The sequence below is a fragment of the Xenopus tropicalis genome, chromosome 6 (genome assembly GCF_000004195.4).
Source record: "Xenopus tropicalis strain Nigerian chromosome 6, UCB_Xtro_10.0, whole genome shotgun sequence".
NCBI lineage: Eukaryota > Metazoa > Chordata > Amphibia > Anura > Pipidae > Xenopus > Xenopus tropicalis.
In genome coordinates this window covers 65,036,426-65,058,660 of record NC_030682.2, presented here as the reverse complement: position 1 = coordinate 65,058,660, position 22,235 = coordinate 65,036,426, and the positions used below count along the sequence as shown (strand labels likewise).

At 38.1% G+C, this 22,235-nt stretch overlaps 1 protein-coding gene across 1 annotated transcript in view; it reads right to left on the bottom strand.

Moving 5' to 3' along the window:
* Window positions 1-22,235, bottom strand: part of slc6a20 (solute carrier family 6 (proline IMINO transporter), member 20) — a 37,864-nt gene that overhangs the window by 1,289 nt on the left and 14,340 nt on the right. The window contains exons 4-10 of the mRNA XM_002942525.3: window positions 21,584-21,811; window positions 14,886-14,996; window positions 12,828-13,069; window positions 9,233-9,395; window positions 7,269-7,473; window positions 4,593-4,752; window positions 906-1,071 (exon numbers count right to left, since the gene is read on the bottom strand). Coding sequence (XP_002942571.2) covers window positions 906-1,071; window positions 4,593-4,752; window positions 7,269-7,473; window positions 9,233-9,395; window positions 12,828-13,069; window positions 14,886-14,996; window positions 21,584-21,811 — 1,275 coding nt within the window. The remainder of the gene's footprint in view (window positions 1-905; window positions 1,072-4,592; window positions 4,753-7,268; window positions 7,474-9,232; window positions 9,396-12,827; window positions 13,070-14,885; window positions 14,997-21,583; window positions 21,812-22,235) is intronic.

Sequence of the window (22,235 nt, the reverse complement as noted above, 5' to 3'; positions counted from 1 at the left end):
ACATGTGGTAGTCAAGTCAAAGTTTGTTAAAAGATCACATTCAAGAATATGCTCTGGTACATGGCATGGTAGAAATCAGCATGGCTAAAGTAAGGAGAACGATGGACAATAGGATTGCAGTAGATGTGATCTTCTTGAATTTTAACAAAGCTTTTGATATGGATTACTTTCTAAACTAAGCTCCATTAGTCTTGGTAATGTCGTTTATACATTAATTGGATACTAGGGAAAGGACTGTGTACAGACAGTGGTTGTGTATAATAAACTATATACTATAAACTACGGTAGATCAATTTGCTAAATGTATTAAAAAGAGAAACAACATGCAGCATGGTGGCATAATAATGATTGGTGGACAAGGAGTGCACAAAAAATTGCCTAGATGAGAATGGGCGGAGGCTTCTGAGGCTTCTGCTAGTAAGATGACTGCGCAAGATAAGGTATTGTGCCATACTGACCTGTATCGCTGCAGAGAGCGGTATTTAAATAATTAAAGGACTCACCAATCAATTATGTGAAGTTTGGTGCCCTTGGGGAACACAGTTTGGCATTTATGTATATTGCGAGAGCAGCCTATCAATGCACAATTGGCAGGTCAAAGTCTCATACCCCCTTGAACTGAACGTGTAACTTACTGACTGTGGAATTGGAGATTTAAGTTATTGGTTAAGGGTATGGAAAGTCTCATTTATTAAGAAAGACTGGCCAAGCTGGGGTAGTTTACACTGGAGAAGAGACATGATAACTATGTATAAATATATAAGGGGATCATACAATTTTCATGGAAGTGCTGTATGTAGAGCTTTATGTCTAGTTTCATTTAAGTGAGGAGAAGGATACAATACCACCATCTTAATTTTCAGATCCAGGCTGTAAAACACATAGACAAACAGACAATATCTTACCAGTGTTGCATCCCATGCTTTATATTGCAGGGTTCCTGCCATGATGTAGTCAGTTAAGTAAAATATAAATAAGCTTATAATGAGCAAAGGACTTGTGAATCCCCACATGATTTTCCAGTACCAACTTAGTTTATGTCCAGTCATCATTTCAATATCATTTTCAAATCTATTTAGAAAACAAGAAATATCTGTTTTAGCATAATGGAACAAATTTTGTTTAATTATGATGATTTCAGACTTATTTTTAAGTTATTTTTACATCTTGTTCTCAGATAATATTATATTACTAGAGACTTTTCAGCAATTTGTTCAAAGATCTGAAAATGGCATGGGATGAGAAAGCTTTAAATATTGTAATTAAGAAGCTGCACTATTTTTTTATAATTTAGTTGGTCCAGGAAAGGACCAGCTGTGTTATTAATTGGCTAATAAAACAATGTGGGTTTATAAAATGTTTGTAGGAGCCTGTAACTTGATCCAGAGTCTCAGACTTTCTTAACTTGTTTTTTTTTGTCTGAAAGAATACTAGTGAGCTTCTCTATGATCAAAATATTAGCAATTCTGGATTTTAATTCTCCATAGTCACTGGGCATAGTTGCATTGCCAAAATATATGTCCCATTGTGCCTAATGCATTGCTTCCTCTGTACCAGTTAGGGCTTTGCCTCTTTACCCATTTAGCTTTATGGTTTAGAACCAGATACCTTAGTATCTGAATTTATATGTGTAGGAAAAGCTTATATATAAAGGAAATGCAGAATTAATCATAAAGGTTGCGTTAAAGGAAAAAAAATTAACAAATGGCCTAAACTACTGTGTTAAAGGAGAACTTTACCCTGAACAAATACATTTTCTATAAAACTATATTGCATAAACCAGCTTATATATGAAACCCTGCTTCATCTAAATAAACCATTTTCAGAAAAATATACTTTTTAAGTAATTTGTGACATTGGGTACCCCTAAATAGAAAACTGACATTTAAAAATGTCCTCTTGGGATCATACGATTCACACTGCACACAAACAAGCCAAGGCACACATACTGTACATGTTAGGTCACATCAGCCAATTAATGGACAGAGTTCTGCATTTGCTTCCACACTTTTTTCTGTCACAGTAAGGGCTACATTATTTCTGGTCATGTGATCTCTAAGGGAGCATACAGACCATAACAAAATGGTGGCTCAAGGGAAAAGATGTAAAAGGGCAACATATACTAATATATGTATTTCTGTTTGGCAAGATTCTTTAATAGGTCACTCAATATGTTATAAACTATCTGCTGGTAAAGTATTCATTCTGGGGGTTTAGTTTCCCTTTAATTTCTGTGCCTTAACTGAGACCTTGCCATTCTCTAAAATGAAATATTAAAATAAACTAAACATTTAAAAAATAATTAAAAATAAAATGAAAAATTTTAGAAATAGGGATGGGGTGGAGAATTGCTGTAAATGCTAAATCTAATTGTGGAAGAGTGGACTAGTGTAAAAGAGCCATCTATCCCCTTCCAAAAATATAGCTAAGTATTCAGCAATTAGGAAAGGCCTAAATATATTGGGAAATGTCATTTAAGATAATGTTTATGAGGGAAAAATGATAACAAGCTTCTGCCTTCACAGTTCAGATTTTGATCATAGCCTGTTTGCACCCCAGACACTCTATACTGTAGACGTTTTTTTTTTTTTTTTTATAGATGTAGAGAATAAGTTCATTTAAGATAAACCCATACGACTCTTAACTTTTCTCGTAGGTTCAAAAACTCTTTCCAGCCTCCTCCACCTCTCAGGCTCAGTTCAATTTGCCACTCAGTGAAGATTGGTTGAGAATTCTATTCAACTGAGCACCCAGAACACAAGGCCTTCAGTTAAATGACACAACTTCATAGTCATTTCTTTACTTTTGGCCTTGACTTCTTTGGATTCTACATATATGAGAAATCTTGTGATCAGATCTGATGCTCATTTGTACACATACATTCTACAAAGCTACTGCTAAATGGAAAACCAAAGATGGGCAATTCATTGTTCTATGTAAACTACACTAGTTTAACATAGAACAACTGAAATTACCTAGAATAGAGTAGATGAAGAAAACTTTGACGTAAAGGTAGAAATAAAATAAAAACAAAACCAAGGGACAATACCCAGTGGCTAATTACCCAAAAGGTAAGAAAATAGCAGCTGTAAACTTGAGTTAGAATAGCTTTAGGAAAAACAAAACTTTCAAAATCAATAGAGATCCCTACGAATGTTTAAATAATTGATGAGAAATGCCCTCTGAATAATTATGACTTGCTAAATAACAGGAATATCTATAAGAGGGAAACTGAAGATCAGCAGAACCCTAAACTGATTAAGTAACAATTTATTTAACTAGAGACATTAATATAGAATGGAAATGACAACAGGTTAAAGGACTTAAGGTTAAACTGTAACAGAAACATAGTTAAAAAATGTCCATCTGAGGCACACACTTATATGGATTACAACCTGGGTGCAAATCAGAAAAACAATGTAAATATGTAAAAAATGCTGATGCAAACCAGGAAATTTTCAGCAAAAAGAGATACTTATTTTATTTAGATCGAAGGTTCGGTCCTCACCCGGGACCTTTATCAAGACGATAAAGATCTTGATAAAGGTCCCGGGTGAGGACCGAAACGTCGATCTAAATAAAATAAGTATGAAATTTATGAAACTTTCCTGGTGTGCATTGGCATTTTTTACACACACACATATATATATATATATATACATATATAGAACTATACTATATATACAAATTCCTATGCTAAATTAACTGTAGACCTTAAGACCTTAGCCTTGGCTGCTATACTTGTTGAAGAAGTTGTCCAAGCTCTTAAAAGCTTTACATAGAATCTGAACTGCATACTCAAGGGGGCCCATTTACTTACTCAGGAACCGGCCGAATGCGTCCGATTGCATTTTTTCGTAATGATCGTATTTGGCGATTTTTTCGGAAAATTATCGCGACTTTTTCATTGCCATCCGAATGTTGCGCAAAATCTGGCGATTTTTTCGTAGCCATTCCGAAAGTTGCGCAAAATGTTGCGATTTTTTCGTAGCGTTCGGATTCATTCAAGCTTCAGTATGGTGACTTTTCTTTGGCCAGGTTGGAGCTGCAGGGTGCCATTGAGTCCTATGGGAGGCTTCCAAAATCATGCTAAGTCTGAAAGTTTCGCCCGCCGCTTACGAGCGCTCAATACGAAAAAGTTGCGACAAGATACGAGCGAATCGTAATGGCTACAAAAAACTCGTAACAAAACTGGTAACGAAAAAGTCGCGACAATTTCCGAAAAGTCGTAAAGGCGCCGAAAAAAACGCAAAAAATACGAAAAAGTCGCAAAATGTTCGTTTTCAAATCAGAATTTTTCCAATTCGGATTCAAATTCGTGTCTTAGTAAATCAGCCCCAAGGTGTTGCATTAACAGGGATCTGTAAAAAGGCAAAATTATGTTTTCATCCCTAGGGTTAATTCTCTTTTTATGCAAAACAGCATTTGACTTGCTTCAGTAGCCACTCTGTCTAGGTTCACACAGTTTATTATCCATAAGAATCTCCAAAATCCCCAAATAATTCCCAGTTAAGAGGTCCCTAACATACTACCCTTTATTGTATAACTAGTATCTGTGTTATTTATACCAAAATGCGCAACTTACTAATTACCTGCTCAGTCCATAAACATAACAAACGCCAATGATTTCCGCGAAAACAATGAGAAGTAGTGAAAGTGTGACTGAATAGTCATTAAATATATCAAACCAATAACTCCCAGATTCCAAAGTGAAAACGAGTCCAATAATGCAACAAGTAAAACAAAGTAATCCTAGAAAGAAAAAAAATATTGTAGAGAATACTCATTTATAATAGCTCTATTTTTTTAATGAATATACACCCAACAGAAATAGTTATATAGAAGGAGAAACGTTATTTGATATTTGACTCACATGGGTCACCGAATTGTAAGAAAGGCTTTATCCCCCTTAAATGTTACATTAAGCCCCACCTGCATGTTATATAACATGTGTGCAGCTCTTTTAATATTTTATGTCACAATATCCTACCATGTTACTTCATTTGAAAGGATCATAATAACACCTTTTTATTTGAAATCAATGCTGTAACATATTATGCTTTTATGGACCTTATACATTGTGTAATTTTAAAATATGGTTTACTCCATCTCTATGTACAATTGCCACCTGGTTGGTATTTTACTGGCCAAAAAAATTATACTTGATGGCAATGTTATAAATAGCACAGAAAGCTAAAAAGCTATTACTTTGCAAAAAGGTGCCAATCCTATCTGTATATAATATACATTGCGTTTACATAAAATATACATAACATTTCTGTACAGAACTATATGAAAGTGCAAAGAGTGCATTATGATGCAAGTACCTACATACATTGCAGGGAAATGCACAAGTTGCTCACTGTACTTGCTGATATAAATGAGTCCTTTGATCATATTGATTTTTTGAAATTATAGAAGTATATATATTTATTCATCTATATACACAATACATATTGCTAATAACGTGACCTTAAATTTGGCTCCAAAATTCTATGCCTAGGCCTAGATGTACAGTATTTGCAATGCCAAATTTATAACCATTTTTTGTAATACTACTGCTTAATGGAATTAAAGGCAAATTTCCTATATACATCCATTATACATTTTTGATTATTTTAAAGTTCTTTTTATATGTAATTGTTTTTAAATGCAATATTTGTTTGTCCCTATTGAAGACAGCTATTCTGTGAGATTTGCTATTTGTACTAATTTTTAGGGATGGCCAAACTTTTTTGCCTGGTACAAAAAAATCACAGTTTCACCCACAGTTTTTCTAAACAAATCCACACCAGAATTTCAACATGACCTGTTTATCTGAAAAAAAATGCATTGATGCATCAGATATCCCTGCATCAACACTGACACACCTAAAACCCCTGCATCAAGATTGGCCTATCTGCATCCCTATGTCAAGTTTGATGCAGCCAGTGTCCCTGAATCATGATCAATACAAATGCAAAAATGCCAAAATACATTGAAGGGGGCTTACCCCCATTTCAGGATCTGCCCGGGTGTTATAAATAAAACTTAAACCAGGTAGAGCCGCGGACACAGGGATGGTTTTGTGCACCAACTGGCAGGTATCTGCGGGCAGCAAAGGCTGCAGTTACGACTCATCACTTGCCAATCAATAACTTGCAAACTGTGACTTGCCTTGGGTGCACAACAAACTTGGCCTGGCACTGTGTCATGATAATGCTGGAAAATGTGGAAAATGTACCCATTATAAAGGCATTTAAAAAATCCCAGCTGTCAGTCATATATTGCCTGCACCAGGGAAAACAGTTACTTTCAGAACTCCTAAGATGTCACTGCATTCCTCACATTCCCCCTTCTCAACTAATTTTTCAACGAGTGCATGGGCACATGCAGTAGGTCCCCCATTTTGGCACATAAACAAGATTTTGGCAGGATGCAAAGCTTGCCTTAATAACAGTGTCCACAAAATGGCACCTGCCTGCTTGCTGCAATTGTGAATTCCAGGGCTGAAGAAAACAAGATTAAAATATTTTATATAGAGTAAGTGAAGTTTATTTTCAAGTTTATTTCTTAGGGTGACAGGTCCCTTTTAAGCAGAGACTCATTTCCTAATACCCTAGCAGATCAAGGCCAGTTGGAATGGTGTTAAAAGGCTTTTTCTAATAATAATTGGCTAAAGCTGGTACAGATTGGAAGGAATGTTACCAAAGAAAGAGAAGAGATAATGGAAGAGATAATGGATGTTGAATCTCTCAAGCTTATATTGCAGCAACCTACTGATAAATATTTGATGTCCCTTTATGTTATGTACATTGGGCTTTGCCTTTACCAAGCTTCTTCTTTAAATGTAGCTTACTGAAAATAATTTGTAGCTCAGGTGAGCTAACGTACATTTTTATGTTTGATTAAAAAGTGCTAAAAAACTGAGATGATACCACACCATTTCCAGGTAAAGGTCAGTTATTGTCTGTTCCTAATAAACACTGGGTAAATTGCTGCAAAATAAAGTGGTTAGTGTCTGGGCTTCCTTCCTAAAAGTGAAAAATATCTCCCAAAGCTAATTTCCCACACTAGGCAAAGCATTGTTTTTTTTCAGGACACCATAAACTTTCTAAATCTGCCCAAGAGTTTGTGTAATTCCATTTCTGTAACAAGATATAGGGCCCTATGGCAGACTAAATGGATAATGTTGAATAAACTCTAAGAAAACATAATTTGCAAAATTAACTGTAAACATCAAGTATCAAGCAAAATACTTTTACTAAGTAACTTAAATATTTTCTTACCTGAAACAGCTTCCTTAGGTAAATGCTTGGAAATAAACTTGCTGTCTGTCAGAGGAGTAATTATTGCAGCAGTACTTCCCAACATGCTTCCTAATCCCAACATAAGTAACATCAGAAAATACATCACTGACCAAAGTTGTGAAACTTCCATGTTTTTGATTGCTTCTGTATAGACAATAAATGCAAGCCCAGTCCCTTGAACAGCCTTATTGCATAAAAAAACAATGGAAGAAACAATTATTTTTTTTCCAGTAACTTAAATTACATTTTGCATCTGCCCTTACAAAATCAATCTGTCTCTCTAAATGCAGTATTTGGAGTCAGATTTTGGTTGACAGCTAACTGAAAAACAGAGCACACCCCAATGATATATTATAGCTGTCATCAAACTCTGACTCCAATTCCTGCATGAAGAGAGAATGAAGAAAGACAGAATGCTGCAAGAGAAGATAAAAGTATTGAATAGTACAGAATGTTTAATGTATTATTATAAAGTTTCTTATTTTCAAGAGATAAAACTTGTATTACATTTTCAGTTTTCTTTAAGTGTACAGTAAAGCTACATTAAAAGTGCAAGCAGAAAGTCTTAAAATGGACACAAAATGACCACTCATCAATAAGGGTCTATAGATGCTCCATTACAATACTTCCCTTTAGCCTATTCTGACAAACAAATTGAAGCAAGGGAACTACTACCAATCCAACCCTGCTGCTAATTCCAGGGTTCACATCTGCACCAGACTCGCAGCAAATAAATCAGATGCAAATGGCATTAATGTTATCATGCACTATAAATAACACAGTGTGGCACAACTTGCTTGTTATTTACCAAAATGGGTGCAAATTTGTGTCTATATTGGTACATCAAAAATTGCAGTGATCGCAGCTTAGCAGGTGCCAGCATTTGCACTGGAATTCTTGTGATTTGCATCCAAATTTGCAGCTTGTACATTGCACCATGCTTGCTATTGATCCCAAGTATATCATGCTGTTTTTAAATAAGGGATGGTTAACATAGTATACAATACATTGTTCATGTAGCAAATTGTTCAGCATTTGCAATTGACATGTATTTTTCTTCTATTTATTCATTATTTAACCTTTGTAAAATACATAAAAAATATATATATGTATAACAAAAAAAATGGTTTCAGTTGAGAACTGTGTAAATGCTTAGGAAATAACTTACTGTATGAAATCTGTATGAAACCTTCACATAAATGTTTAGTCATTTTTTTGAATTATATTAATTTGTATATGGTTGGCTGCTGACCCGCTTAATGCTTATCAAGATCTTGGTAAACTAATTAATTTAGATGCTAGGACATGAGCTTGCTTGATCCCCTCAAAACAAAGCTCAAGGTCTATATTAACTAAATTTCAATAATGACTGGATGATAATTGGAAGATGGCATTTAGCAAAAGGAGCATTATGTATCCTTGATTATACTTGCTGGAGTTTTGGAGTATGTGCTATGGCTGATTTTGTCGCAACTCTGACATGTACCACAAGAATGGATAGCACGTCGGCATCTTTTCCAGGCCATCAGTAAAGTTCTTGTAGTTTTTGTTTTGTTCATACCATCCCTTGCGACACTCATGTACAAGCTGTATGAAATTTTCTTGCAAGATCTCTTGTACCACAAAACGGCGAGGTCTATGGACAATGTAGCCATTTACTAAGGACAGTTCATGACTAATCTTATAGCAGGTTGAAGATCAGGGCTCAGTTCTAGAGTTAATTAAGCTATATACATTATTCATATTATATTAAAACAACACAGTTCAGCAACAGTCCATATACTGTCACTATTTAGTGGGCTGATGGGGGTTGTTTGGGACTTGAAATGCCATGGTCTACTTTGAATTCCAGTCCAGGCCTGATGATAAGCCTTTATCTGGAGTCTTGCAAATTATTTAAGAAATTTAAAGTCAGTTTTCAGATTTTCTATAGATTGACATACCGTGCTTAACTCTTTTTCAAGGCTACAATTTTTAAGTAGTGGAACGATAGAGGAATATTCTTGGTGGAAGGTTGCATTGAGGTAGTTTTTCATATCTCCAAGGTTTTCTGTAGTTACTGATCCTTCTTCTAAATCAAAAGTGTTGGTTAACAAAAGTATATCTCTGTAAAAATGTAAAAAAAAGCACTTCAACAGTAAACCTATAATGTATCTACAATGAGTTTACAAAAGCTATAAAGTATCTACAATTAGTTTACAGTTAGTTTAGATTATGGCATATATACATTTTTGTTATGTTTTTTGATTAATTTGGATTGGAAAAAGACAACACAAGTATCAGGTTCAAAACTTCTGTTCAACCTTACTTACACACATAAAACAACCTTTCCATCTATTAAGGGCTCTGGTACACGGGGAGATTAGTCGCCCGCGGCAAAACTCCCTGCTCGCGGGCGACTAATCTCCCCGAGTTGCCTTCCCCCTGCCATCCCACCGGCGAACATGTAAGTCGCCGGCGGGATGGCAGACGCGGCGGGGCGATTTCGGGAAATCAACGAAAAAGCCTTGCGAGTCTTTTTCGGCGATTTGCGCGAAATCGCGCCGCGGGCGACTAATCTCCCCGTGTACCAGAGCACTAAAGGTAAAAAATTTCCAGACATCTATTGAATTAGTGGAATTGACTCTAATCACACCCATTGTTGGCATTTTGGTACCCTAGGCAAACCAAGCACAGTGTGCTCATATTCCATTCTTCCTTTTTACAAAGGTCTCATGCTGACCTTTTTCCCATCTGTCTATCTCTTATTTTATTCCCCTTTACCTATCTGCCATTGCCTCCTTCCGGATTATCAGGAACTATAGGGATTCGAACCCTGGACTTTGTGCGGAACTCCGGGTGCACATGCTTACTGAGCCACAGGGGGCTCTTTGAGCTACATGGGATTGGTTGCCCTTATGTCCTTTCTGCCTTTCCACCAGTTTCCCTGTCTATATTGGTCATCACATGTGTGGCTGCTTTGGTAATCACCAGACTATATAAACCCTCTCCGGGCTAGACACAGTGCTTGATCATCATTCCCGCTGAGCCTGGTCTTGCCACCTCTGATGCCTGATTCCTGTGTTCCCTGCCTTGTTCCTGTTTGGTTTTGTGATATTGACCTGACTTTGTGATATCTGCCTGACTTTCTGGATTTGCTTGAACTCTGCCCGGACTGACCCCTGCCTGACTAACGGATCTGCTAGAACTCTGCCTGAATCGACCCTTGCCTGATTATTGGACTTGCTAGAACATTGCCTGGACTGACCCCTGCCTGCCTTTGGATTCACCTGTTACCGGACTCTGTATTTATCACAGGCTTGTACTTTACTTTAATTTCCATTCTGTTTGTATTCATTAAAACTCCTTTGTTCATTTTAACTTTGCTGTCTGGCCTTTTAAGGGAGTTCTGGGTTATCAGCACATAGGCTCCTACCTGCCAGCCACTCACCTGTGGCTGCCCCTGACACGGATACTCTCACTGTGTGACACTCACACCTTCTTCCTGCCATGATTCCATGCCATGGGCCATGATTTGCTTCTTCTCCCTACTTTCCCCATGTGCCATCCCTCTCTGTACCACTGCAGAGTTGACTGAACTCCATGTTGCCTAGATCAGCAGTCGTACCATGAAGTGACTAAGCAGAGAGCTCTCTTCCGCTCCACTTAATAGTTTCAGGGTAGGAATGCAATTTAGGTTAAGGGAAAACTGCATTAAAGCAGGTTTCCCTCCACCTATGACAGGGAGAGGGATGTTGGGTATCTTGGTCACTTGCCACAAGCTACAAGATATTGAAGATTGCAGTAGGGAGTGGGAGTCTTTCTATAAATTGGTTGACAAACAAAGCTACATGCCACCCACAAAATATGAGTATTTCATATCAATTTTCATAGGTTACATTTTGACCCTGAAAAACACCTTAAAACACCCCTATAGATTTTGCAAGCGGCTTCTGCACATCTGCCCACTGTTTCTGCTCATCCTTACCTTCGAATGTTCTAACCACAGGAGCTGCTCTTTCTTCAGAACCCAAGATTGCTGCCTCCTTGTCGAGCTCTCTTTCATTAGTGGAAGGTTACAGAATGCTTTAATATACAATTCTGCAGAATTTTTGGCTACTCCAGGATGGGTGCTTCTGCTTTTCTTATGATGACTTCTCAGGGGTCTCTCTGTGGCAGAGTATGCCATTACTTTTGCAGCTTAGCTGCAGAGGAGTCTTATAATGAAGCAGTTAAGCAGCATGTAGCAGCTTTATGGCAAGGCCTAAATGAAAATTATATATTATTACAGCCCAGAACCTTCCCCTGGTAGCAGGAGGTCCACTGGTCTGTGCATGTAATGTGGTTGAGTGGTTACTTTGTTAAGTTCTTCCCTAATAAGCCTAAGCAACAGGGAAATGCTTCAGCCTAGGTCAGAGGGGGGAATTTTTTCCGGGCAAAGTTATTTGACTCATAAAACATTCCTTTACCAATGTCTTTATGCGAATTACCTCTCCATACTTGTCTAAATACTTCTCCTGCTAAGCTTTCCTCACTCTGTGACTTTAGGGAGCATTATTGATTTATCTTTCATGAAACTTTGTGTTTTGCCTTCTGTAACTTTTTAAGTCCCCCTCTCTGAGCTGCGGATGGTAGATTTAAACCAACTTATGTTTTGCTATTTGTATCCTTCTGAACTGTGTGCACTCAGCGGTTTTTATCAGCCTTCGCCAGTTCTGGTTAAATATTGCCATGGATTTCATTGTGTACTTACCCATATATATGTTGACCTGACCACTGTTCTAGTGGGAGAAGACAGAATCTCTAAAATGGCTCATGCTGTTGCTTTAGAAAAAATCCCTTCTGTTGCATCTTTGGTCCAAATATTTGTCAAAGAAAATATTCTTCTGCATTGCATTCATCATACAGCATTCACCATTGCAACTCTAAGTGGAGTTTGGTTTCTGTATCTGGCATCCCTTTAGTAAACTTGTGGGGCTATAGTTAATTCTTCTTCATCCTCAATGGCTATTGCTACATTGAAAGTACCAGTCAGCCTCTGGAACAATTTCTCCGTTTTATATATTTCCCAAAGAAAATCAAAACTCCTCCTTAGTTTGTTCTTTGGAGCTTTTTTCTGTGGATATAACCCTCCTGCCTTTCCCTTGTCTTTTGTCAGGTCACTGCTGCTGATTTCCAAGCCGTTTGGTCCCTTCTCCATGAAGCCATGGTCAAGTTCTAGAGAACCCTGGAGCTCTGGGGTTCCCCAGCATCAAAAGGCCCACTTATGCACAACCCCAACAGGAGGTGGGACAGATGCAGCAGTGTCAAATACAACTATGCTGAACTCCATGGAACAGTTTTGGGTCCAAGTACCAATAATGAAGTCAGTTTATGCAACTGCATTAATTTTTTCACAACTGCATCTGTGGTTGCGGGTTATGAATGAGCCTATTATCAGCCCTGTTTATGTAAAGTTAAACCTTCCTCCTAATATGAATATCTGATTATATGAGTCATAACCATATGTAAATTTCTCATTTGTTAAACTAATTATAAATATAAAAAATAATTTCTTACCTGCTCATGCAATTTTCATAATTAAAGGTAGCTTTAAACCCATATATAGAGAAAGTTACAATGCTTGCAAATATGGATGTCCCACTGTTTATTAGGGAGACAATGATGGCATGTCTTTCACAGTTATTGTTTGGCTCATTATAGCTGGCAAATGCAATGAGACTTCCAAATCCAAGACCCAACGAGAAAAATATTTGTGTTGCTGCATTGATCCATGTTTTAAGATTTGCTAGTTGCTCCAACTGAAACAATAAAAGAATATGTATTATTGTAGCAGCTACTGAGAAATATACAATTGATTTTTACATATTGTATTGCAACACAAATCCTTATGTATCAAGATCAGAAAACCTAAATATGAATGCCATGGGTCTAATAAAAAAATTGATGGTCAATGTACATAGGTTTAACCAAGAATCTGGCATATAGAGGCCCCAAAATGAAAAAAATCATACAAATTTTCATTGTTTGCCTGCTGCCAGCCCTGTCCTTTAATCCTTGCCTTCCAACTAGTGAATATACTTGTTAAGGACTGAGACCCAAAACTGCACTGCATACTCAAGGTGAGGCCTAACCAGGGACCTATAAAGATTTCCTTCCTCAAGTAGCTACTGAGTGACAGTCTAGAGTTACACAAATTGTTATTCACATAAATCCCCAAATCCTTCTTAGTTAAGGATCCCTCAACATAGTACCATTTAGTGTATAACTTGCATTTCTGTTATTTCTACCAAAGGGCATAACTTATCAGAGGAGGTGACCTCCTCTGATGAAGCACCATACAGCGCTAAACGCCTTAGGAGAGTGGGTGGTATGAGGCACTGGGATGCACCTGTCGTTTTTGGTATATTATGATTTATATGTTAGTTTTTGTTGTATTTATTTGAGCCAATAAATGTTGTGGTTTTTATTCCATTGAAATTTCTGCTGTTTATTCCTTTCATATTAATTGATAGTGGCCACATGGTGCAAAAAATGCTTGCATTCTTTAAGTAACTTTTTTTCGCAAAAGCCCTTTGAAATATTATGTGCCATTCATGCCCCCAAAAGTATGTGTAACCCCTGAAAACCATATATTTTTGGAAAGTACACATTCTTATGAATACAACATGGGTAAATATTTCCTTCTTCTCCAAACTCCCAACTGCAAAGTTTTCCTAGAGCTTTATCCCAGAGAGCAGTTCTCATGACATTTCTAAAAATCACCAGGAATTTTCATCTTTTATCTCACACAATTTCTCACATGCAATCACCTTAAATATGAACCTCAGAGGTCTACTGAACAGTATTCTCAATATGCATAGATTTACCCTTAATAAAAATAGTGCAACTTAGCTTCTGCAAACAAAGCCCCCTGCCTTTGTATTAAAAGACCACCTAACTGTACAAAGACCCCCTAAAACAATTGATTCTTAAAAATGTTTAATTTGTTTGTACCACAATGAATTTTGGTTTTGATATGGGATCATTAATTGTTGGGTAATTTAAGTAATAACAGCAATTTTCAATTATATAGATAATGAAGGGGTACTACAATATATACTGTACATGTGATTGCAAGGAAATCAGGTTGTATCATTGCATGGGCTTTGACCAAAAAGTAGTTTGAGTATACCAGTACAAGGAATGGAACAAGCATTCTATAAGTAAAGAATATCAGAATAGGGGTTGTTTTTTCAGGAGAAGAGGTGTTTGCAAGGTTTGGAAGGTTCCTTGGCAGGTATAATATTCAGGGCTACAGTCCCACGGAGCCCAAATGTTAAGGTACCACTTCTCCTATTTAGGAAAAGATAGATGATAATATATAGGGAGAAGTGATTTAGAGAAAAAAAAGTTAATGAAAAGAGAAGGAAAAATAGTTTAAAAAGTGGTCCTGCAGTTTTCTGGTGGGCCCATTACACCCCAGTCCACTGTGCCTTAAAAATGCTTTTTTTCACCAAAAAAGAAATGGTGTTTGTCCTTTGCTTATTTCTACACAGTAAATGTAAATGAAAATATTGCTGCTATTAAAGTGATAATCCCATTAGAATCCTTGAAGATATATTAACTTTTGCATACCTTAGGTGTAAACATAAATGCAAGCCCATTGGCAGCTCCATGCAATGTCAGGCCTCGCCCCAAGTATATTAGCAGAACAAGGTAGGGTATCAATGCTGTAACATACACAACCTGTGTAGATAAAATACAGTTTTATTAGAAGGACTGGTTTGTAATTGGTTATATTACTAACCATTTTTGGGAGCAGAAGTGGAATAGTACATAGTTAATAAGACTGAAAAAGGCAAAACCAAAAAAAAACAGCAAAACCGCAAAAAAAAAAGAAAAATGTTACTTTATAACATATGTTATAAATAACATATGACAAAAACATGTATGACAAAAACAGGGCAGTGGCTAACTTTTTGATACTTTTGCTCTGCATTCAGTTCAAAGTCTTCCTCTGACCATTCAGTGTATACAGTATATCATTTTCCTAAAGGTCTATTAATCATTAATTTTTTCTTAAAAATTGTTCTAGCAATATAGTCATAATGTACAATTCATTACTATTCCACAAGGCCACAGACAGTGTTCTTTTATAGAGGTTATAGATCCCCAATATTATCATTTTTTTATGATACACAAGTTTCAATGACATCTCTAGCAATTCATATTTTTATTAGTCATGGCTTTCCATAACATATTAATGTCACTGTAACTGCATGCTTTTTTTATTGGTTCATATACTTCAGGCTGCCAGGATCTGATCTTGTAATTCAGGAGTGTACCAATATTGAAAATATATTTGCAGTGATATTGTAGTTTTAAAATAATGAATTTTAAGTTGCATAATATGTAAATATATATATCTATATTGTTGGTGCATAGTGATACTATGAATACTACGAATAGCAATCGGTGCTTATGTTGCCTTTGTTACTTAGGTCTTTGAGGGATATACATTACAACAAGATATGTACTCTGTGGTTTATTGGCAGAGAACTTAAACAACAAAATGTCTATGAAGAGTCTTATTCATCCAGGTCATAATATACAGTATCTAGTAGATTTAAGTCTAAAACAACTGGAGTTTTCTTGAAAATGTTTCACCACTCATACAAGTGGATTCTTCAGTTCAAATGAGTGGTAGAGAATTCCCTGGCATTTATACCCCTGAGGGTAGTACAGTCACAGACATCCAATCACAATGGTTTCATTGTACTTATTCAGTTAGGTGTTCGCTGAAAAAAAGTTGAATGAAAGTTAGGTGTTCGGAGTAACAAGTATGATCCTCTTTGAATCTGAAGTGCAGAATCTAAGGGGGGAACTGGCAGCACTGAGGGCAGCTGCAAACATGGGGGAGAACAGGAGGCTCACTGAGCAACCACTGGCAGGGGCCGGTGTAGTGGGGGGTGGAGAAGGGACAGTGGAGGTTATTGAGGGAGAGTTGGAGGTTATTAAGGGAGTTAAGAGGGGTAGTAGGGGACAGAAGGGTAGGGCGGCTGGCTCACAGCTTTTACAACCCAACAGATATGCCGCTTTAGGTGAAGATGCTGGGGAAGACAGCTCTGAGCTGGCATGTATGGAGCAGGCTGACTCTCAGCACCCTGGGAGCCGGCACCTCTAATATAGGTGGGGGGAATAGTGCTAGGAAGCAAAGGCAGGCTATAGTTGTAGGGGATTCAATTATTACAAAGGTGGATAGGGTAATTTGTCGCAAAGACCCTACATGTTGAACTGTGTGTTGCTTGCCTGATGCTAGGGTTCGGCACGTGGTGGAACGAGTGGACAAATTGTTGGGAGGGGCTGGGGAAGACCCGGTGGTCTTGGTACACATAGGTACCAATGACAAAGTTAGAGGAGGGGGGGGGGAAGTCCTCAAGAACAATTTTAAAAAACTAGGCGAGAAGTTGAGGGCGAGGACTTCCCAGGTAATTTTCTCAGAGATATTACCTGTGCCGCGAGCAACGTTAAGAAGGCAGGGAGAGCTTAGGGAGATTAATGCGTGGCTGAGAGATTGGTGCAGGGAGGAGGGCTTTGGGTTTCTGGAGAACTGGGCCGATTTCTCAATCGGCTACAGGCTCTTTGCCTGAGATGGGCTGCACCTCAATGATGATGGGGCAGCTGCTTTGGGAGAGAAGATGGCTAGAGGGTTGGAGGAGATTTTAAACTAGGAGTGGGGGGGAGGGTGCAGCGGGAAATTCTGTGGTAGACAGGATATATGAGGTAGTGGGCATAGTAAGGGAAAATGGGGGAGGAGACTTGCTTCGGGATACTGATAATGGCAGGGAGGGCTACACATTGTTTCGGAGGGACAGGGGCAATAGTTAAACAGGATTTAAAAGCAAATATTAAAGAGGAACTGATGGGGGTAACAGAGGGAGCTGAATCCTTATGGGTTGAGCTTCTCACAGATAGTAAAGAAGCTACCCCTAATTGTAGGGGTATGCTATAGACCCCCTAATGTAAGCGAAGAGGAGGAGGCTCAGCTCCTGTTGCAAATAGAAAAGGCTGCTAGTTTGGGGCAAGTGATAATAATGGGGGATTTTAATTACCCTGATATTGAATGGAGCAATTGTACTGCCAGGACAGTAAATGGGAACAAGTTTATAAACTTGCTGCATGTCAACCAGGAACCATGCTATATTGGATCTAGTGATCTCTAATGGCCCAGAATGTATAGCAAATGTGCAAGTGGTTGAACCCCTGGGTAATAGTGACCATACCGTTATTTCATTTGATGTTTGGTGCAGGAAACAAATTTACACTGAGGCAACAAAGACACTGGCTATTAGAAAAGCAAATTTTTGCTCCTTAAGGGCAGCGCTTCAGGGCATAGATTGGGGCATTATGTTTTCTGATAAAAACACAGAGCAGAAATGGTTGTCATTTAAAATGTTCTCAATTTATTCCATTAATAAGAAAAAGTAGAAGTGTTAAGAATCGCCCTATGTGGCTTAACTCTGAGGTAAAGAAGTTAATAGGGAAAAAATGGAAAGCGGGGACAGTAGCTGCATTTAATGAATATAAACACTATAACAAGTGTTGTAAAACAGCAATCCGGAACGCTAAGATAGAAAATGAGGAGCGCATTGCGGCAGAGGCCAAAACTAACTCCAAAAAGTTTTTTAAGTATATTAATAGGTCTATTTTTAGGTCCCTGGTAAGGCCTCACCTTGAGTATGCAGTGCAGTTTTGGGCTCCAGTCCTTAAGAAGGATATTAATGAGCTGGAGAAAGTGCAGAGACGTGCAACTAAACTGGTTAAGGGGATGGAAGATTTAAACTATGAGGTGAGACTGTCGAGGTTGGGGTTGTTTTCTCTGGAAAAGAGGCGCTTGCGAGGGGACATGATTACTCTGTAGAAGAACATTAGAGGGGATTATAGGCAGTTGGGGGATGTTCTTTTTTCCCATAAAAACAATCAGCGCACCAGAGGTCACCCCTTTAGATTAGAGGAAAGGAGCTTCCATTTGAAGCAGCGTAGGTGGTTTTTCACGGTGAGGGCAGTGAGGTTATGGAATGCCCTTCCTAGTGATGTGGTAATGGCAGATTCTGTTAATGCCTTTAAGAGGGGCCTGGATGAGTTCTTGATCAATCAGAATATCCAAGGCTATTGTGATACTACAGTGGGGATGCAGTAGATATAATCTATTTGGATTTTGCCAAAACATTTGATACCGTTCCCCACAAACAACTGGTTTCTAAACTAAGGTCTATTGGTCTTAACAAAGTCATTTGCACATGGATAGAAAACTGGCTACAGGATCGGGTACAGAGGGTGGTAGTTAATTGTACATTCTCTACTTGGAGTAAGATTCTCAGTGGGGTCCCTCAGGGTTCTGTACTGGGTCCACTTTTGTTTAACTTGTTCATAAATTACTTTTGGGGTGGGTATTACAAGCAATGTATCAGTGTTTGCAGATGACACAAAACTCTGCAGCCCAGCCAATTCTATCCAGGATGTGGCATCCTTGCAGCAGGATCTTGACCAACTGGCAATCTAGGCGGCTAAGTGGCAGATGAGATTTAATGTGGATAAATGTAAGGTCATGCCCCTGAGATGTAAAAATATGCAAACCACTTATACCCTTAATGGGACTGCACTAGGCAAATCCATAATGGAGAAGGACCTTGGAGTCCTTGTAGATAATAAACTTGGCTGTAGCAAGCAATGCCAGGCAGCAGCTGCTAGGGCAAACAAGGTTTTGAGCTGTATTAAAAGGGGTATAGATTCACGGGAGGAGGGTGTTATTCTTCCCCTTTACAGAGCGCTGGTAAGGCCCCACCTAGAATATGCTGTTCAGTTTTGGTCTCCAGTGCTCAAACGGGACATTATTGAATTAGAGAGGATCCAGAGAAGGGCAACTAAGCTGGTAAAGGGTATGGAAAGTCTCAGTTATGAAAAAAGACTGGCCACGGTTTATAAGGGGTCATATAATAACCTCTCTAATGTTTTATTTACCAGTAGGTCCTTCCAACGGACACAAGGGCATCCACTAAATTTAGAAGAAGGGAGGTTCTATTTAAATATTCAGAAAGGTTTTTTTTACCGTGAGAGCTGTAAAGATGTGGAATTCCCTCCCCGAATCAGTGCTGGCTGATACATTATATAGCTTTAAGAAGGGGCTGGATTGATTCTTAGCCAGTGAGGGAATACAGGGTTATGGGAGATAGCTCTTAGTACAAGTTGATCCAGGGACTGGAGTCAGGAAGGAATATTTTCCCCTCTATGGCAAATTAGAGAGGCTTCAGATGGGTTTTTTTTTTGCCTTCCCCAACTAGTAGTTAGGCAGGTTATATATAGGCATTATGGTTGAACGTGATGGATGTACGTCTTCTTTCAACCTAACTTACTATGTTACTATGTTACTTTGGCAACAGAGACCTGTAAGAAACAAATTAGGAAAAAAGGTGGGCATCCCCTTAAAAACCTCATGCGCAATAAAAGGTGCAAAGTTTGCTCAGCTGTAGTAGCCCATAATAACCAATAAGATGCTTGTGTTAATTTCAGCCAATAATATGTTTGCATTATTACACTTTAGAACTTGGGTGAATGCTGCACCATTATCTAATAATAATAATCTTATTGTTAAAAAAACAGGCATAAGGGTTTCAAATATACAAACCGGATTCCAAAAAAGTTGGGACACTAAACAAATTGTGAATAAAAACTGAACGCAATGATGTGGAGGTGCCAACTTCTAATATTTTATTCAGAATAGAACATAAATCACGGAACAAAAGTTTAAACTGAGAAAATGTACCATTTTAAGGGAAAAATATGTTGATTCAGAATTTCATGGTGTCAACAAATCCCCAAAAAGTTGGGACAAGTAGCAATAAGAGGCTGGAAAAAGTAAATTTGAGCATAACGAAGAGCTGGAAGACCAAATAACACTAATTAGGTCAATTGGCAACATGATTGGGTATAAAAAGAGCTTCTCAGAGTGGCAGTGTCTCTCAGAAGCCAAGATGGGTAGAGGATCACCAATTCCCACAATGTTGCGCAGAAAGATAGTGGAGCAATATCAGAAAGGTGTTACCCAGCGAAAAATTGCAAAGATTTTGCATCTATCATCATCAACTGTGCATAACATCATCCAAAGATTCAGAGAATCTGGAACAATCTCTGTGCGTAAGGGTCAAGGCCGTAAAACCATACTGGATGCCCGTGATCTCCGGGCCCTTAAACGACACTGCACCACAAACAGGAATGCTACTGTAAAGAAAATCACAGAATGGGCTCAGGAATACTTCCAGAAAACATTGTCAGTGAACACAATCCACCGTGCCATCCGCCGTTGCCAGCCGAAACTCTACAGTGCAAAGAAGAAGCCATTTCTAAGCAAGATCCACAAGCTCAGGTGTTTCCACTGGGCCAGGGATCATTTGAAATGAAGTGTGGCAAAATGGAAGACTGTTCTGTGGTCAGACGAGTCACGATTCAAAGTTCTTTTTGGAAATCTGGGACGCCATGTCATCCGGACCAAAGAGGACAAGGACAACCCAAGTTGTTATCAACACTCAGTTCAGAAGCCTGCATCTCTGATGTTATGGGGTTGCATGAGTGCGTGTGGCATGGGCAGCTTGCATGTCTGGAAAGGCAGCATCAATGCAGAAAAATATATTCAGGTTCTAGAACAACATATGCTCCCATCCAGACGTCATCTCTTTCAGGGAAGACCCTGCATTTTTCAACAAGATAATGCCAGACCACATTCTGCATCAATCACAACATCATGGCTGCGTAGGAGAAGGATCCGGGTACTGAAATGGCCAGTCTGCAGTCCAGATCTTTCACCTATAGAGAACATTTGGCGCATCATAAAGAGGAAAGTGCGACAAAGAAGGCCCAAGATGATTGAACAGTTAGAGGCCTGTATTAGACAAGAATGGGAGAGCATTCCTATTCCTAAACTTGAGAAACTGGTCGCCTCGGTCCCCAGACGTCTGTTGAGTGTTGGAAGAAGGGGAGATGCCACACAGTGGTGAAAATGGCCTTGTCCCAACTTTTTTGGGATTTGTTGACACCATGAAATTCTGAATCAACATATTTTTCCCTTAAAATGGTACATTTTCTCAGTTTAAACTTTTGTTCCCTGATTTATGTTCTATTCTGAATAAAATATTAGAAGTTGGCACCTCCACATCATTGCATTCAGTTTTTATTCACAATTTGTTTAGTGTCCCAACTTTTTTGGAATCCGGTTTGTATTTAAAATGTATATGAAGAATACAGAATACTTTACAACCATAGATTTCTTGTACACCTACCTTACCAGTTGATTCAGTACCTCTTAATATACAAAGATAAACAACAAACCATGACAAAATCAAGCAGACAGCTAGTTCCCACTGGATTTCTCCACTTTGTAATATGGATGGGGATATATTCATGGTTTCTCTATACCAAAAATATTGAGTAGGAGAGCTTCTTTCACATTCTTCATTATAAGCCGATAAGTTACTATTCACTGGGCAGTTAGACCATGGCAAGGGCTCCTGCAAACAAACACAAAAAAGATAAGAATCGTTTATGAAAATGGGGATCAACAATCTTAACAATGTCACCTAGGTTATTTTGTATTATGAAGTATTTAAAAAAAAACATTAGCATATTTTGCAGTGCTGTACAAATAGTCTAGGTGGCTTAAAAGCAAAGCATACAGATAAAAACAACATTATGAAAAGGTACTTCTATTAAGTTCCTAACACCATACTGTGTCAACCTGATTTAAATGTTATATATGTAATAAGTGAGTAAAAAAAACATCAAAACATCCCTATGCAATAAAACAAAATATAGCTTGTTTGGTGGGTTTTTTTTTTGTTAACATTCCTCACTGTTGGAATGTGGAATTAGAGAGGTAGTGTAGCTCAGGTACAAGTTTTTAGGCGTGTATGTGTCTACACTCTAGCTCTTCAG